The 18,896-nt window shown below is 37.6% G+C and overlaps 3 protein-coding genes across 4 annotated transcripts; 2 read left to right on the top strand and 1 right to left on the bottom strand.

Moving 5' to 3' along the window:
- Positions 1-1,957: 1,957 nt before the first annotated feature.
- On the top strand, positions 1,958-6,951 carry LOC105439505. 2 transcript variants are annotated; one of them, XR_004063737.1, is made up of 2 exons: positions 1,958-6,411; positions 6,857-6,951. XR_004063737.1 is itself a non-coding variant. In XM_030983134.1 (2 exons), exon 2 carries the CDS (start codon positions 2,728-2,730, stop codon positions 4,663-4,665), a length of 1,938 nt encoding a protein of 645 aa, XP_030838994.1. In that variant the 5' UTR covers positions 1,958-2,157; positions 2,603-2,727; the 3' UTR covers positions 4,666-6,886. The 2 variants fall into 2 exon arrangements, 1 of the variants encoding a protein (XP_030838994.1); XM_030983134.1 differs by having other exon boundaries at positions 1,958-2,157; positions 2,603-6,886.
- Positions 6,952-9,247: 2,296 nt separating this feature from the next.
- LOC100891309 (steroid 5-alpha-reductase DET2) lies at positions 9,248-13,857 on the top strand. The gene is made up of 6 exons (XM_030983135.1): positions 9,248-9,320; positions 10,309-10,442; positions 10,742-10,834; positions 11,290-11,384; positions 12,181-12,361; positions 13,331-13,857. The coding sequence occupies exons 2-6, from the start codon at positions 10,369-10,371 to the stop codon at positions 13,392-13,394; spliced, it is 507 nt and encodes a 168-aa protein (XP_030838995.1). The 5' UTR covers positions 9,248-9,320; positions 10,309-10,368; the 3' UTR covers positions 13,395-13,857.
- A 1,226-nt stretch (positions 13,858-15,083) lies between these two features.
- On the bottom strand, positions 15,084-18,668 carry LOC582890 (coiled-coil-helix-coiled-coil-helix domain-containing protein 7). Its single transcript, XM_011668656.2, has 3 exons — positions 18,444-18,668; positions 17,921-18,019; positions 15,084-17,234 (listed from the first exon to the last, which is right to left on the bottom strand). The coding sequence occupies exons 1-3, from the start codon at positions 18,555-18,557 to the stop codon at positions 17,139-17,141; spliced, it is 309 nt and encodes a 102-aa protein (XP_011666958.1). The 5' UTR covers positions 18,558-18,668; the 3' UTR covers positions 15,084-17,138.
- Positions 18,669-18,896: the final 228 nt, after the last annotated feature.

The raw sequence follows: 18,896 nt of genomic DNA, 5'->3' as shown, positions 1-18,896 counted from the left end.
AGAGTGTCTAGTCTAGTCTATATAAAGAGGATTTTAGATCTAAATTTTGTAATTAAAAAAAAAAAATCATGGCTGCAAGTAATATCAGTGACGATTTGCTGATAATTTCCCAGACTGATTCTCAGAGCCAAACTGGTAGGGCTGACAATACAATATCGGTGTTGCAGCCCAACGGCAATGCTTCACTTTCAGTGAGTTCAGATGGAACAGCATGCATTGGCCCATGTAACTCTGTGTACAAGGACTCCACAAAGGTTGACATGTTACAGTGTGGTTTATGTGGTGGATGGATGTGTTTCAAGTGTTTACCATACAACAAAACTGAAAAGAAGTTATTATCTAAGCCTGAGATACAGTGGAAGTGCCCCAGGTGTTTAAAAGATCCTTTGGCTCAGGCGCAGCTTCCAACTGGCATTGATAGACTTGCCAGCATTGAGAATAAGTTAGACAAGGCTATGGAAATGTTTACAACCAATATACAACTCCTGATAGGCAAAATTGACCAAAAGGCTGATAGGTCTGAGGTTGTTTCCATCCAGACACAACTCACTGCAGTCAAATCTGATTTGGACTCGCTGAAAGTGGACCGACAAACAAATGCAAACAAAGATGTTGGACTCTGTGTGAGTGAAATGGAAGAGAGAGAGGTAAGAAAACTAAATGCTGTGGTTTTCAACGTTCAGGAGAGTGATAGCATAGATGATAAGATTAGGAAAGAGGAAGATACTAACTTGTTTCGGGCAATACTCACACAGATTGATGCTCCACCCACTAAGATCATAGACGTTAGACGTTTGGGGAAATACAGCAGGGAAACGGCCGCTGGCAAACCACGCCCCCTTAGAGTTAGCACCGAAACAGTCAAAGAAAGGGACTCGATCATAAAATCAGCTCCGCGACTAAAACAATTTGTTAACACAAAGAGAGTTGTTATTCGTAGAGACTTAACCCCGATCCAAAGAGAGGAAGAAAAAAACTTATACATGGAATTGCAGGAAAAAAAGGGAGAGTCAGCCCGTCAAGGGGATATGAATGCACAGTGGGTGAGAAGGAGGGGAAGGGTGACCAACATCGGGACATATATAGAAGCAGCACAAGCAAAGAGAATGGAAACAAATGTGAGAAGAAAGACAAACAAAACACCCGTAGAACAAGCAAAAGACCTGGAGAGCCGCGAAGACTTCCCAGAAATCAACCAGTAGGTTGTAAACTTAATAAACTCAAGTGCATTTATGCAAATGTAGATTCATTATTGAATAAAAGAGATGAATTTAAATCAATCATTACTTTGTATAAACCACATATAATTGGCATTACAGAAGTTAAGCCAAAGAATTTACGTTACAATGTTGAAGTAGCTGAAGTGAAGCTAGATAGTTTCGATATTTTTCATAATCTCTACGAAAATGGCCGTGGGATTTGTTTGTATATATGTAAGAGCCTCAAAGCAGAGGCCTATACAAGTTTTTCTGTTAGTAGCTTCAAAGAAGCAGTTTTTGCCACAGTTGATTTTCAGGAAGGTGGTAAACTCCTTGTAGGTCTTTTTTATAGAAGTCCAAACGCAGATAACCGTGTAAATGATGGGTTGTGTGCACTTTTCCAAGAAGTGGGTCAGAGTACCTTTCAGGATGTTTTGTTAATTGGGGATTTTAATTTTCCAGACATAGACTGGGGATTAGAATCTTGTACAAAGGGTGTAGAGCATCCAGCTCATAAATTTATTGAGAGCACTAAAGATGCTTTCCTAGTACAGCACCAAGTTCAGCCTACACGGCACCGTAGTGGCCAATGTTCCAATGTCTTAGACTTGGTTTTTACAGCTAATGAACATGCTATTGCAGATATTACAACCTCTGCCAGTCTTGGCAGAAGTGATCATTATACATTGATTTTTGACATGAAAATAAGAGGCCAAGGCGCCAAAACTGGAGAAACAAGATACATTTATGATGTAAGATACTAATCTCTGTTTGTGAGGACATTTTTTGTTTTAGTTGACGATCGGAGTATGACGTCAGAAGCGATGTTTTTTTTGGTTGAATTTTTGGTCTGCCGAGTGGGGGCGTAACAATTTAGCTGCAAATGATTCTCAATTTTGGGAAAAGTCATCCTTCTGATTGCGATCAATATTTAGTATTTCCAGACAAGCCCAATGTTGTGAGTATAATTTGAACATATGATGTTGATAATTGATAACTAGCCGTCAGTTTGAGTTGGGTGTTGGTTTATACAGTTCATAGTTTTCAGATAATTTGATGTATAAAATTTGTTATGAAAGTGATTTGTACGCACAGTAACTTTGTATGATGCATTACACGTGCAGTTACATAATACGGTTCATGTGTGTAGTGCTATGGGGATAGTCTGTTGTACAGACCGTGTTGTGTTATTTTAATATCATTTATATATAGGCAGTTGTATAAAGTGACAGAATGTAGATAAATTCTGGTAACTGTAGACATGTATATAAAGAGGAATTCAGTGTAATATGTAACTTCAGTAGACATGCATTAATCATACAACTAATTTGATGCAAGATTGTTTGTAAACAGTTTAAAATTGACATATTATTTATGATTGTTTAATTCTGATTAAATTTCAGGTTGAACCGCCTTTTGTGAACGGTATCGCATCATGCTTGAAATTGTCACTATTTATTGAAGTGCAGTCAGTCCGATTGGTTGGTTATACGCTACATCAAGTTCAACAACAGTGCTTTAAGTCAACATGAGCGATATGTCCCATCTAGAGTCCGTCAAGCCCAGGGATTCAGCAAGCCAGACTGGCAAGAGCAGTACGAGCAGTACCTCCAGAGCTAGAGTCAAAGCAATGGTGAAGAGAGCGGCCTTGGCAGCCCAGGCAGCAGCTCTCAATGAACAACAAGCTCTTGAACTGGAGGAGTTTAAGCTGAAGCAGAGAAGGTGTAAGCTTGAGCTACAGACAAGACTCAGCATGGCAAAAGCTGAGGAAGAGGTTTTCTCCCAGCATGGAGAGAGCATGACTGCTGCTGTAGATAAAGATGTCTCCCAACGAAGAGGGGCCTTGACGACGGAGCCCAGCATGGCTACAGATTTAGAGAAGGCTGTCTACCAGCTGAGACAGCCCTCACAGGTGCAACCTAACAGGGTCAGCACTACAGACAAGGACTTCTCCCAGCGTGGAGAGAGCATGACTGCTGCTGTAGATAAAGATGTCTCCCAACGAAGAGGGGCCTTGACGACGGAGCCCAGCATGGCTACAGATTTAGAGAAGGCTGTCTACCAGCTGAGACAGCCCTCACAGGTGCAACCTAACAGGGTCAGCACTACAGACAAGGACTTCTCCCAGCATGGAGAGAGCATGACTGCTGCTGCAGATGAAGATGTCTCTCAACGAAGAGGGGCCTTGACGACAGAGCCCAGCATGGCTACAGATTCAGAGAAGGGTGTCTACCAGCTGAGACAGCCCTCAGAGTTGCAACCCAACATGGTCAGCACTACAGACAAGGACTTCTCCCAGTGTGGAGAGAGCATGACTGCTGCTGCAGATGAAGATGTCTCTCAACGAAGAGGGGCCTTGACGATGGAGCCCAGCATGGCTATAGATTTAGAGAAGGGTGTCTACCAGCTGAGACAGCCCTCAGAGTTGCAACCCAACATGGTCAGCACTACTGTAACAGACAAGGACTTCTCCCAGCATGGAGAGCCCTTGAAGTATGATACCACCACTAATCAGAGTGAAACCACAGAACAGAATGGCTCCATATTAACTGGGTCAGAAGCAAGTTACGGAATCGCCATAGGGGCCGGTATGCGATGTGTACTTCCCATAGGTCCAGTGCATGTTCAGGCAGCAGATGGAGATAGATGTGTTCGGACCTACGCTCTACTGGACTCTGGTTCGACCACTTTCTTCTGCACAGAGGGCCTAGTAAGGAAAGTGTCAGCACAGGGGGAAGAGCGCATACTTTCCATATCAACTTTGGACGATCCTGATGGAAGGATCCAGACTCAAGTTGTGAGTCGTATGGTAGACACAGGTCTCATGACAGAAAGAGTGAAGCTTCAGAAGGTTTCTACCAACAGGAAGACCGACTTACTGAGTGATGACATGGCCAGTATGCCAGACTTAGAAGGATGGCAGCACTTAGAGGGGCTGGATCTACCATTTGCCTGCGGACAAGAAGTGGGACTCCTGATAGGGCAAGATGCGCCATTTGCCCTGATGCCCTTAGAGAGTGTACATACTGTACTTGGATGGTCCTTGCATGGCCCTGCTGCTGCTATTCCAGACAAAGGAATGTCGGTGAATGACAGAAAGACTCTTGAAATACAGAATGAAGGGAAGTGCATAGAGATGGAACAGTACCAGTTTCACATACCCTTCAAGGAGAAACGACCTACATGTAGCTTGACAGACAAACCATGGGTAGCAGAACAAAGGTTGCAGAGTCTTAGAAGGAAGCTAGGTAGAGATGATGCTCTGCACAACAAGTACACAGAAGGTTATGCCGAGGAGGTGGAAGAGCAAGATTGTCAACCAGGTGACGTAACATGTCGATACCTCCCTCATCCAGGTTTACGATTTGGTACTGTCAGTCGACGAGCACACACCCCGCAATGTTTGGCCTTTGGGAAGAGTCCTTCAGACATGGCCAGACGAGAAAGGCTTCGATCGACAGTGTGAAGTGAAGACCTGAACCAGCGTACTGCGGGAGACCAGTTACTAAGCTCTGTTTAATTTTGGAGGCAGATTCTTAGAAACATTTTTGTGTTTCTAAGATGAGGGGTCAAGCCTAGCGCTGTCCCGTGCCAATTGTAGAGGTATTTGTGTTTTGTGTTCTTAAAACCAGAAAGCGGAACTGACATCGATCTTATCGCGTATTAGAGTAACATTGATCAGTCAAGAAATTGAGGAATTTTTGTGCATCAGCATCATGGACTAAGTGTCAACATTTGAGCAACTTTCAGAGAATTTTTAGAGACTTTTACAAGAAATTTGAGGAAGGTTCAGCGTTTCAGAAGAAGTTCTAAGCAAGAAAATATGTTGCAAGACAAAGTTGATATTTAGTCATAAGAGGAAATACATATTATTCTGATCCTCTAATAACTCAGAGAAGGTCAAAGAACAAGATTTTTGAAGAAAATGGATTATACCATAATGCAAGACTGACATGGTGTAATTTATGTTAGCATGATATTGGAAAGTAACGTTTTTGTTTTTCAACCTTCTAAACAAACTTTATATTTATTAGAAATGGTAAATGTGCTTTTCCTTTATATTCATATGATGAATGCATTTGTATGTATTCTATATTAGGTTTATTTCCAGAGGAGAAAGCTTAAAGTAGCAGAATGAATACATTCAAATCAGTTATACATGTTGATGATATGTCGTTTATTACTGTTTCCATGACAACCAAATTACATGGCGTTGGCTATTTGGTAGAATATGTAATACCAGAATCGATAATGTCATATATGCAGATTGTGTATAGAAAGATTGAAATGGTATATGCAGATGATGTATTTGTCTATGTAGGGACTTGGAAGTTTCGACTAGGAAAATTTATATTTTCTAGCAGATAATGTCTTGTGAAGTTATATTTGGGTACAACAACATGACTCTATGTGTACTGGAATTGGTATGTGAATTCAATTCAGTTTTAAACAGTATCTGTGAAATCGTACATAGTGTTGATTACAGAATCAATATTTCCTTTTATTGGGTGACACATAATAAGATTTCTTTTTTAGTTTGTATGGGATTGAAAGAAGTGGTTGTAGTGGTAACAGTTGCCAACAGAGATTTTTTAGAGTGAAATTTTGGTTTTCATATTTTAATGTGAGAATTTATAAAGTTAATTTATTGAAGCATGTTATACATTGATACAGGTAGTATGGCAACCAACTTTGTTGAAAGTTTATTTGAAAAGGAAATTGTAGTCCTTTTTGGTGTTGTAACAAGGAAATCTAGACATGAACAATTTTTTTCTTTTTCGTTTGCAAAGAAAGTTGTTTGGTTGCTTAGGTGTTCATGAAAATTAATGTAAATTAGTTTATTTGTTAATTGGTGTATGAAGGCATTCAGTATAGATAGCTATGTTTTAAATTTTGGGATTCCTTTGGAATTTTGGATAAATATATACCTGTAAGTCCAGGTTGAGAATAAGAAGAGATTAGAGAAGTAAATGTTCAGTAAAATCTTCACATTTAGGGGCCGGAATGTAAGATACTAATCTCTGTTTGTGAGGACATTTTTTGTTTTAGTTGACGATCGGAGTATGACGTCAGAAGCGATGTTTTTTTTGGTTGAATTTTTGGTCTGCCGAGTGGGGGCGTAACAATTTAGCTGCAAATGATTCTCAATTTTGGGAAAAGTCATCCTTCTGATTGCGATCAATATTTAGTATTTCCAGACAAGCCCAATGTTGTGAGTATAATTTGAACATATGATGTTGATAATTGATAACTAGCCGTCAGTTTGAGTTGGGTGTTGGTTTATACAGTTCATAGTTTTCAGATAATTTGATGTATAAAATTTGTTATGAAAGTGATTTGTACGCACAGTAACTTTGTATGATGCATTACACGTGCAGTTACATAATACGGTTCATGTGTGTAGTGCTATGGGGATAGTCTGTTGTACAGACCGTGTTGTGTTATTTTAATATCATTTATATATAGGCAGTTGTATAAAGTGACAGAATGTAGATAAATTCTGGTAACTGTAGACATGTATATAAAGAGGAATTCAGTGTAATATGTAACTTCAGTAGACATGCATTAATCATACAACTAATTTGATGCAAGATTGTTTGTAAACAGTTTAAAATTGACATATTATTTATGATTGTTTAATTCTGATTAAATTTCAGGTTGAACCGCCTTTTGTGAACGGTATCGCATCATGCTTGAAATTGTCACTATTTATTGAAGTGCAGTCAGTCCGATTGGTTGGTTATACGCTACATATGATAAAGCAGACTATGATGCAATGTATGATAAGATTATGGAAATTGATTGGAATAATGAATTTTGGGAGATGTCCATGGAAAAATCATGGTCTTTCTTCAAAACTACACTGTTAGACATCTTTAATCGTTATACACCAAAGAAAACACTAAACGTAAGTCAGAGGAAAAAACATTGGATGAACAGAGAGACTCTGGAAGTGGTTAGAGAAAAACATAGACATTTCAGAAAGTGGCAAGAGATGAAAAGCGAAAAAAATCGGGAAAAGTATTCTAGTGCAGAAATTGAACAGCAAAGACGTTGTTATAGTAGATCCAGCAACCAAGCAAGGTGGCAGTGTAGGAAGGCGGTGAGTTCATATGAGAAATATATAGCCTCAGGAGTTAAGAAGAATGCAAGAGCCTTCTGGTCATATGTAAACTCAAAAATAACAACTCGGGAAAGTGTCTGTAATTTAACCAAACCTGATGGGAGTAAAACAGAAACGGATCAGGAGAAGGCTGAGGTTTTGCAAGATTTCTTCTCTTCAGTTTTCACCCAGGAAGATTTACAAGATATTCCTCTCCCTTTAGATGTTGAATTTGACACTCCACTAGACGACATACAGATTACGTCAGGAGATGTGTTTGAATTATTGCGTAGACTTAAGCCTAATAAATCTCCGGGGCCTGACAAAATACATCCCCGTCTACTAAAAGAACTAGCAGATGTGTTAGCTCTACCGATTTCTTTGCTGTTCCAAAAGAGTCTTGAAAGTAAACAGTTACCCCAGGACTGGAAATCTGCAAATGTTACCCCGATTTTCAAGAAAGGTAACAAAAGTGATAGTAAAAATTATAGGCCAGTTAGTCTAACAAGCATTATTTGTAAAATGATGGAGAATCTTGTGCGTAAGCAATTGCTTGACCATCTTATGACGAATGATTTGATTTCAGTTCACCAGCATGGGTTTGTAGTTGGTCGGTCTTGCATCACCAATCTTTTAGAAGTGTTGGACCAGTGGACACAGATTTTGGATGATGGAGGCACAGTAGATGCCATATATTTGGACTTCATGAAGGCGTTCGATACGGTGCCTCACCACCGACTGCTTCTCAAATTAGAATCGTATGGAGTTCGTGGGAATGTACTTGCATGGTTAGAGTCTTTTCTGAGTGGACGGCAGCAAAGAGTAGTGGTCAGAGGCAAGCAGTCTAAGTGGGGCAAAGTCCTGAGTGGAGTGCCGCAGGGCAGTGTGTTGGGTCCATGTTTATTTTTGCTATTTGTCAATGACCTTCCAAAAGTTGTCAACTCAAATATTTCGATGTTTGCGGACGACACAAAGTTGTATGTCCGTGCTGATACTGCAGATTTAAGAAAGCAACTTCAAGAGGATCTGTCACGTATGGAAGAATGGGCTGAGAAATGGCAGCTTTGCTTTCATCCTGATAAGTGTACTGTTTTAAGGCTTGGGAAGTTACCGGCAGAAGCCTCTACAGACTATTGTATGAAAAAGGGGACAGACTCTGTAACACTATCTGTTACAAAAGTAGAAAAGGACCTAGGTGTCCTAGTAGATTCACAACTATCATTTAAAGATCACATTTCCCAAACAGTTCTCAAAGCGAATCGAGTACTTGGAGTTATCCGTAGGACATTTATGTACCTCAATACTGATACTATGCCGTTTTTGTTTAAAGGCCTCGTTAGGCCCATTTTAGAATATGGACAAGCCGCATGGTCCCCATACAGATTAGGAGAACAGAGAATGTTGGAGAGCGTACAAAGACGTGCAACAAAGATTATTCCTGGCCTTAGAAATTTAACATACCAGGAGCGCTTGACCAAACTCAAACTACCAACTCTTGTTCACAGGCGTAAAAGGGGGGACATGATCGATGTGTATAAGTACGTGAATGGCTTGTACACTGTGCAAGAGATGCCCTTTAAGATGAGTACAGAAGATCGAACTCGAGGTCACTCTAGAAAACTTGAAAAGAAATATTCAAGGCTAGATATAAGAAAATACTTTTTTAGCAATAGAGTCGTGGAACTGTGGAACGGTCTCCCAGAAAACGTTGTGGCAGCTGGGTCGGTAAACTCTTTTAAGAATAGACTTGATAGTCACTGGTCAAAGAGTGTACCAGTAAGCCTTCTGTATGAGCCGGTCTAGGTGTTGTCTATTGTCTCATGTTATTACACAACCTCCTCCCTCCACAAAATAGCAGTAATCACGGAAGAATCCTGGATCGATGAACAGGCTTAGACCTACAACATCGTGTTTTAAAGTAAAGTAAAGTAAGTAAAGTAAGGAGTGGCTGTCTTATCCCTCAGCGGATTGGTCACTTTTTCTCTGATGGACCTCCAGGTTGCATTCTCTTTCCTTTGGTAAGTGCAAATAGAGCAATTCTATATTAATAATAATAATAATAATATTTCGCTTTTATATAGCGCCCTATACATCGGTACAACGATGTGCTAAAGCACTTTACAGATATATTATTACCATGGTCATCAAAATCAGGCTTACCCGCACACTTGCTCATCCAACCACATTAACTTTCGTATTCTACCAGGTACCCATTTAACACCTGGGTGGAGAGTGGCAAATGTAGATTAACATCTTGCCAAAGGACATAAGTGCTGCGGCGGAACTTGAACCCTGTACCTTGTGTTTTGCAGTTGGGTGACTTATCCACTAGACCACAACACCTATTGGGAAAACAGACAGTTTAGGAATATATGTGGAGGTGTCATGGTTTATGCACTTGACTATCAATTCAAGAGTTTGGGGTTCGAATCCCAGCCCAGCACATAAGTCCACATTTGCCACTCTATACCCAGGTGATGAATGACATTGTAGCTTACTTATTATTGTGAGCGTCTGATGAGCTGGTGCCTGGCTGGATTGGTCCACAGGGAGTGAAGAATGTGCACACATTATATGTGGGGAAATTATGAATCCAACAATCATGGTATATAGTTAGATATCTGTAAAAGCACTTGGAGACATCGTCGCTGTATTTAGCACTATTTAAACTCAGAATATTATGATTACTATTCTTGTATTTTGTGACTGCTTCTGGCAGGGTTCTCATTGATGAAATGGAGCATTTTACCAGTATCCAATTTATCGGTACTATAAAACCAGAAGCATTTGTGACACTCTTTGAAATTATTGTTGTGACAAAAAACCTTTTGTTCGATAAAGGAATTTTATTATGTTTCCCTTTTTTACAGCATGAATATTTCACAAATAATGTTACAGTTTCGTGCATGAATTAGATTCTAAATTTCTCTATACTTTTTTTTCAGATGTCACAGTGTCGAACATTCTAGTAGTTATTTTATCTACCGGTATTTGTTTTCTCTTCAGGTGTTTTTTCTCTATGGTGACATTACTGATCCCGTCAATGTGGTTTTCCTGTCTCTCTTCATGGCTCATTACTTTCATCGAGGGTTCATACATCCCTGTATCATGAAGTACAGCAAGGCTAAAGTTCCTCTGTGGTATGTCCATACATTTATTCAATTTTTAAACATTTCCATTTTCTACCAGGTATTTGTACTAACAAAGATTTTAAGCAGAGCTTTTAAAATTATTTATTATTATTTAGGTATTCGATTGTGGATTAGAGACTCTCTCCCTATTGTTGAATGTTAAACAACTTTAAATGTATAATAACACAGAATATAATCAGTTAACATAAATATTCTTATTTTCTTTCTTTCTCTCTCTCTCTCTCTCTCTCTCTCTCTGACCCTCTCCCTCCTCTCTCTCTCTCGCTCTCTCTGTGTATCTTCCACAGGATCACTGTTGCAGGAATAGTTCCAAACTCAATTTTCAGTTTTGTGAATGCTGACTGGGCGGGATCAGCAAAATATAGTGACAACTATTACTAGTGAGTATGGAATAGAAAGATATTTAATGTAGCCAAACTGATGAAAGGAATAAAACATAGGTGAGAGAAATACTATGTTGTTATGTAACTGATTCTGTATTTGTTGTTGGGGGGGGGGGGGGGGGGGGGGGGGGGGGGGGTAAAGATAATCACCTTTGCTTGCTTGACCAAGGCTACATTTTTTTCTTCTATATATATATGTCAGTTCAATTGACTGACATTTATGATTATGATCTTGATATAGTTCTTCAGAACTAAAAAGAACTGTTATACTTGTTGTCAACAAAATTTGTGTGGTATTGACAAAAAAATTGAACAACAAACACAAATGTATAATAATCTTAGCTGAAATGTAGAACATTTTTGTTTTTTTGTATTTGGTTCGGTAGTCTGCATGGTTTGTGAATCTCAAAATGTTTTTTTTTACTGCATTTTCTACACCTCTTTTTTTCTAGCGATCCAAGGTTTATTATTGGTGTGGCACTGTATGTGATTGGATTCATCATCAACAGATGGGCAGACTGGAAACTAAGGAGTCTAAGATCATCGGGTAAGTACAGAGCGTATTCTGAAATACAGTCAAACCTGTCTATAAAGGCCACCCAAGGGAAACAGAAAAAGTGGCCACTGTAGACGGATGGCCTTTCTAGACAGGTTCTACAACACACATTTCTCTCTCAAAGGAAACAAAGTGCATTGCCCCTACAGACAGGTGGCCTTTATAGAGAGGTGGCCACTAAGACAGGTTTGATTGTAGTGCATATTATATGGACTGCTATAATTATACTGTATTAGTAATCAGAAACATATGCTTTTGATGCCGCTTCTTCTACTTGTTAATTTATGAGGGAATATTTAGGGCTCCAGTCAATAAATCAAAAAAGGACACACAGGTATGATAATTCTTTGAACATAAACAAAGCATAATTGTAAAGAAAGTCAGACATATTCCCTGGGTATCTGTTGCTCCTCCACTTATTCTAAGTTTCAGAATTTACCCAACATTATTTTTCAGTTTATTCTGACCACCTCTATAGAAAGAGTACCTGTTAATATGGACCTTTGAATAGTCAGTAGCTTAATGAAGCCTGTACATAAAGACCACCTTGTCTACTAGGACCACCTTTCTTTGTTCCTTTGAGCAAAACAAAACAAAACAATAAATAAATAGATAACAATTACAAGGCATTTCAAAATTAGCTTTCCTGATTATTTCCAAATGATTATTTGTTTAATTTCAACTGTCCATGCAAGAGGCTTTTTGCTAGACAACCTTTTGAATCAAGAAAGCAAATCTTTGTCTATTTTACCATGATGTATCTGAAACGGGTGTGTCTATCGTACAGGTGGTGGAGGGTACTACATCCCCCGTGGAGGTCTCTTTGAGCTGGTGTCCTGCCCAAACTACCTGGGGGAGCTGATCGAGTGGTTCGGCTGGGCTCTGGCTAACTGGTCAGCAGCTGGACTGGTGTGGTGGCTCTTTGGCTGCTCAACATTCATACCTCGGTCAAGAGACAATCATCAATGGTATGTATGTGTGTTGTTGGCTGAGAAACAGAAGGGGGGTAAACTTTGCGATCTAAAGCCCCTCTGCACTAGTTTGGCCAGGGGGAATTAGACCTCCCTACAAGATCACTGACAGGTGGTTATCTCATCAAATCAGCTCTCAATTTAATTAACACAAGAAAAAGAGGAACATGGGGGACCTACCGGCACTGATTAGGCATTGTTTGGTATAAAGAGGGAGCAAGTAGCTATAAGTACTGCAGTGGGGCTTTAAGATATTAGGGCGAATCCAAAGTATTTTGTAATTTGCTGTCCCGCTGTACATTTCCAAGAATAAGGAAAAATGAATATAAATGTACATGGCAAGTGTCATTTGCTGTATTTTTATTCTGATTAAAGCTCTAGAAAGAGAAATCAATTTTGAGAAAACTGTCAAGTACAGTAAAAGTTTTGAGGATGCTGGTAGAATAATATACAGTTAACAACTCAATTATTCATACCCTTACCAAGTTTTGTAATTTTTAAGTACTGGTACCTGTATGTGAAATTTTTTTTTTCTTCTGAATTTGTGTTTCTTGAGAATGTGACATATTAAAGTATTCCACTAAGGCCCTAATTCAACCACTCCACATTTCCTTCTTGAGTTACAAAACACAAGAAACATCAAATTTACAAGGGATATGAATAATTAAATTGTTTACTGTATATGGGACAAAATATCTTGGTCTTGTCCATTAATGTCCTTCTAATTATCAGATAATTATTTTGAATATAAAGTTTTACAGGTAGGTACAGCAGAATAAGATTTTTTTGGGGAGGGGTGAAATATGAAGCAGTCAAAACTGTTTTTGATGGCTGAATATCCAAAACAAAATATCAAATTTAGAGGGAAAATCTTCTATACACCCCTAAAGAAAAGAAGATGATAAACTTGTCAGTGAATTTGATGCAATGCAAAATAACAGACAATCTGTTGTATTTTTACTACAGGTACAAGAACAAATTCAAGGAATACCCGACCAACAGAAAAGCATTGATTCCTTTTATCTACTAGCAGCATATACCGGTTTTGAATTTGAAGTTTGCGATATTGCTTCAGAGACCTTGAGAGAAACCTGGACCCGTTTCACAAAGCCTTTTTTCAATGACAAATGACAAAAATCAGTGATAAATCTGCTGATTACCAATCAGAAGCAAGGATTTCAGTAGCTTATAACAACAAAAAATAAATATTTGTCACTAATGACAAGTTTTGTGAAATGGGACCCTGGAGTCATCACTACACAGATAGCCCTCTTGTATCAGTATATCAATCATGAGTAAACTGTTTACGCGTATTTGAGAAATGCGCCAGTTTTACACTGGAATGTGCCTCGACTAGAAGTAGACAATTGTGTACTTAACTACTTAATTATTTATAGTATAGTAGCGATTACATGAACCACTACCAAAGATATAAGGCCATTTAAACAAAATATACATGTTTAGCGTCCCCGCCCGCTTCCTTTTTGGGGGCCGCCTCCTATTTTTGGGGGGGTTTTTTTGAAATTTTTTTTGAATTTTTTTTTTTTAAAGAAAAAAAAACATAAAAACACTGCTAAAATGGATCTATTTCTGATTTAAAAAAAAAAAAAAAAAATGTTGGCGGCCATCTTGAAAAATAGCCGACTGTCAAGGAAAATGTACCGAGCGGCCATTTTGAAAGAAAAAAAAGGGCCTCCTCCTTCCTATTTTTCGAAAAAACAGGACGCTAAACATTTTTTTTTTTTATTTGGCCTAATGTACCACTCATTGACCAAAGAAAAAATATGTGTGTAGTTTCTTTTTTTTATATGAATTTTGAATTTTAAATTATTAGTTTGAATTGTGAATTTGAAATGATTAGTTTGAATTATAAATTATAAATTATAAATTATAAATTATTAGTTTGAATTATAAATTTGAAATTATTAGTTTGCATTATAAATTTGAAATTATTAGTTTGCATTATAAATTTGAAATTATTAGTTTGCATTATAAATTTGAAATTATTAGTTTGCATTATATATTTGACATTATTAGTATGAATTATGAATTTAAAGTTATTAGTCACAGCATAGTAGTAAGTGGAATGGACAATATTAAAGTGCCAAGGAACTGGAACGGAATAATCTGACATGTCTGCTTGTATGAGCTTAGATGATGGAGGTTTTTTAAGGAATGTCCGCATGTTCCAGGGTAAAATGTTCAGTGCATTTCAAGACAGAGGGTAATTACTTCTCAGTTCAAACTATTTTTATCTGCCATTTTGTAGATGAACACAACGTTGAAAACCAGTCGAAGAGTAAAAGCAGAAAAAATATTTGAAACGGGTTGTGAAGTTTGGGTAGACTAATGCAATGTATGAAATTTGAACTAAATTTGATGTAATGAAGAAAGAAAGATCCATTATGACAAATAATGTACATGTACATTGTACCGCCATTATTGTAGCTCCAGTAGAGCAAGACTGTATTTCAATCAGCATTTTCCTTTAAAAAAAAAAAAAAATTCTACACAAAGCATACAGTAGATATTCTCATTTGGTAATATGCTTTTAAATCATGTATAGCAACTCAGGTATAAGTTTTGAAAAATGTATCCTCTGATACTGTGAACAAAATACAGAAATTTAAGAAGCAACTTATGTGAACTATAATTGAGCGAGTATTATGTGGAAGTGTGTAATTGTATACTTAATACCAAAGAAACACTCAGGATGATATTTCTTGTTTATAGCACAAGGTTTTTAATATACATAGTATATATCATGAATATTTATACTCTATGCAATTGAATGAGCAATATAATTATTCTCTTAATAAAATCTTTGAAATTATGCATTGTAAAATAGAAACTTTGTGTCTTGTGTAACCAGTCCGTTGTATCAATATATATCTATCACACTTTGCACATATTATGTTGTTGGGACTTCTGTAGTCAGAGAATTGTGTGTGCATGAATGTCAATTTCATGAAGACTCGTTATTTGTGAACATTTCGTGCCTTGATATGATTAAAGACACATGAGCTTGGGGAATTTGTTTTTTACCCAATAACAGATGTAATCAATCACAGGGAGTGGCCTTCACTTTCATGGCCCACATGCCTTATGAATAAATCACTGCTCCCGTCTCAAATCGCCTTGGAAGGAAAAGGCATCATCTTACATTTCCCCCACCCAAAGTCTGTCTGGGGGGGGGGGGGGGGGTATTTCTTGCTGGGATATCCAGTTAGCTGTACGTGTACAAGAATTTTACATCCATTAAGGTTTAACATTTACCAAATCAGGTGTCTGCGAATAATGACCTCCTGCACATAGAAACTACATATATCCCATTATATCAAATCTACCACAACAGACTTGGAAGCTCACAAAACCTATTTGCAAAGAAAACGGATGTCGTCAAACATTTAGGGTGTAACAGTATGACTTGTAACTCAAATTGTACCATCCGTTACTCAGAATTATCCCATAAATCATACTTTTCTACTGAAACCAATGGGTACATTTTAGTTTCGTGTGAAGAGCAGGATTCTTGTTAAATATGTAAGAATTTATTTTCTTACATTATCAGTACTCAAGACTACCATTCAGTTATCATCTGAAGATGTCGATACTGTATTGAACCTCAATCTCTGTTTATAATCAAATGAGAAAAAAATCTACAACTTGACTCATCAAAGTAGTTTTGCCATTTGGTCTAATGCCATTTCATAAAGTATCCAACTCCACTATTCATATAGTATCCAGAGAGGACCAGAACTACGCCCTCTCACATTGCCTGGCAAAAGTCATCCAATGATGATGGAAAAATGCCATAAAAACCAACAACAACAGCAATCTTCATGTTCTGTCTGTACCTCTTTTGTCTACCACCAAAGCGGCTAAATATTATTTTGTCCACACCCAGTTCATCTAATATCCATTTGATTAATCATCAGTTTGTTCAATTTCCAGCCTACCAGTAATTATCAGCCAGTCTAATGTTTAGTTGGGCAACAAGATTATTTTGTCTACTGCATATTTGGTCTTCATATGTTATACAAAGTCCTCTGACAAATCCCTCAGTGGCCAGTAAAATTGTATTGGATATTTGCTCAAATACACATGATGGTTACAAATGATGATTACACTTAATGGATATCAGCTGAAATGGGCATTAGGCAACAAATTAGACTGACACATTAAATGAAATCATGATTACATCTTAATATGGAGAACAGACAAATTTGTTTTCTGACCAATTTGAAACTTTAGGCAAATAGGAGATCAGACAATTCAGCAAAGGATCAAATTGCAACTGAGCTGTGAATCTGAAAAATGGGATATGGTAATTTTCTTATTGTGATTTTCAGTGTTCTTTCATACTGATAACCATTCAAACCATTTGCACCATTCATGATTTTAAGACAAAAAAATATGTGTCCTTCGCCAAGAGTACAGGTAGAAAAGATCTAGGATTCCTGACCTGCAGTTCTCCTTGTGTATAAACTATAACCCACGTCCTTTGATCGATCGTCCAACATACCACATATAAAATCCAAGCACACAGCTTTACCTCAATTTTCATTGGGTTTCATCCGTACAGAAAACCATAAATTGTTCCTAGGCACATGTAGTATTCATGTTGTGTTGCATTTACAGTTTCAATGCAAATTTTCTCAAATTCAGAAGAAAATATCTCATCTTGCCTTCAATTGCAAAGAGCAATTCAAATATTATCAATTCATCTTTAGGAATACTGTCTGTGTGGCTTCTGCTCTGTGTGTACTGTGTATCATGATGTAAGACCTCCTAATATTTTCTCCCTCTCTTCTGGACCGGGAAGCACTGGAGTAATTCCATCTTTCCTTCGCTGCTTCATGATCTTGCCCTGAAAAGGATAAAGGAAAAATAAACTTGTAGCAAGTGATTTTTGATGTTTAAGTGGAATTCTTTTAATAAAGACCAGTTCTGGTCATTCAATTGCATTGTGAAAGAAAAGTTGTGGAATCGATCAGAAGAGGTTGATCATCTAGCATATAAAGTATATTTGGTGTGTACGGTACTGCAAGGTTCTTGAATCATCAAAATGATAAGAAATTTGGCCCAGTCTTGGTAAAGTTACAAGCACTGTACACAGAAGGATGTATATGGGACTACGCGAAACGTGCGGATAGATATAATAATTTACCAAATATATCAAGTATTAGTAGTAGGTGGTTTCCCAGAAAAATTTGTATCATCATGTATGAGTCAATTCTTTCACATGATTGGTAATAAGAGCTTCCATTTTATTGTAAGAGGGGGAGGGGGGGGGGGGTTTCCAAAACTGGTCTTTACCTTTAAATTAGATAAATCTCTCAATCTGAGTTGATAGAAAGAGATTTTCAGCCAAAGACAATCATGATGGTCATGGACAGATTTTCCTCGATCACACAAATTAATTAAAATATTTTATACCGATAGAATAATAACAATTCTTGTATAATGCACATCACAATGTCTCTGTGTGCTTCCAAAGGACTTTTGATATACCGACCGTACAAGTATACTGCTACCATTTCATGAAGTGCTTACCCAAAAGTTCTTGCAGTTTTTGTAGTTAGCAAAGTATCCTTTACATCGCTCCCTGTCAAAATTATAATCATGAAGGCACTGGTATGATGCATTTGCTTCCTGAAAAAATGTGAAGAAGAGAACAGAAAACAAAGTCATCTTTTACCCTTAGCTATATCTTCACTGCCACGCACGCTATGAGCTATGCTAAGCTCACCTTTTTTTGCACATCTAGCTCGACTAGTCAGTTGCAAATGAATAATTTATTGTACAAGTTGCAGTTGGCAACAAAACAAAATTAAATATTGTTCACCTTGAAATGGATAGAAGAAAAAAGAAGGAGAAGGAAGAAGCGAGGGTGGGGAAGAGAGAGAAGATGAAGAAGAGGAGATAGGAGAGGAGAAAGAAGAAGAAGAGAATAGGACTTAGGACTAGGAGAGCATCACCATCATTATTTAGTCAAATCAATCAAACTTTCAAAGTCATGTCATGACTCAATCAATTCAATCAATGATCAATCCTTATCTACTAATTCACAACTTACAGTTAAACATGGATTATTGTCCCCATCAGTCCATCGTTTTTGTTTTGTAAAGGGTTGTTTCTTCTTTTGTTTTTGACTAGGAATCGCAACAGGCACAGACTCCCCCATTTCCATGACTTCCTAAAGATATTGTAATTAGTATAGCGCAAATTTGAATAGGTGGGACTGAACTGAAAGCTACTGTGTATGTTTTTCCCACGGCATGCCCTGGTAAAGTTTGTTTTGGATGAAACCACAACGCCAGTAGGGGAAACTAAGAATTTAATATTCGTAGTTTTAAATGTTGTTTTCATCAATATCACAAATTTAAGTAACTGTATGATTATAAACATAAATTATTTAGATTTGTAGTGAAAATACACACAAAATTTCATTAAAATGCCTTGGAAAAGGTGATTAAAAAATGTTAACCCCTACAAATATAGTGAAGTAACCCAAATTCCCCGTACCCAA

Source organism: Strongylocentrotus purpuratus, unplaced genomic scaffold, assembly GCF_000002235.5.
Source record: "Strongylocentrotus purpuratus isolate Spur 01 unplaced genomic scaffold, Spur_5.0 spur5_scaffold_13, whole genome shotgun sequence".
NCBI lineage: Eukaryota > Metazoa > Echinodermata > Echinoidea > Camarodonta > Strongylocentrotidae > Strongylocentrotus > Strongylocentrotus purpuratus.
Note: the sequence above shows the minus strand (reverse complement) of the source record. Positions and strands in the feature narration are given on the sequence as shown.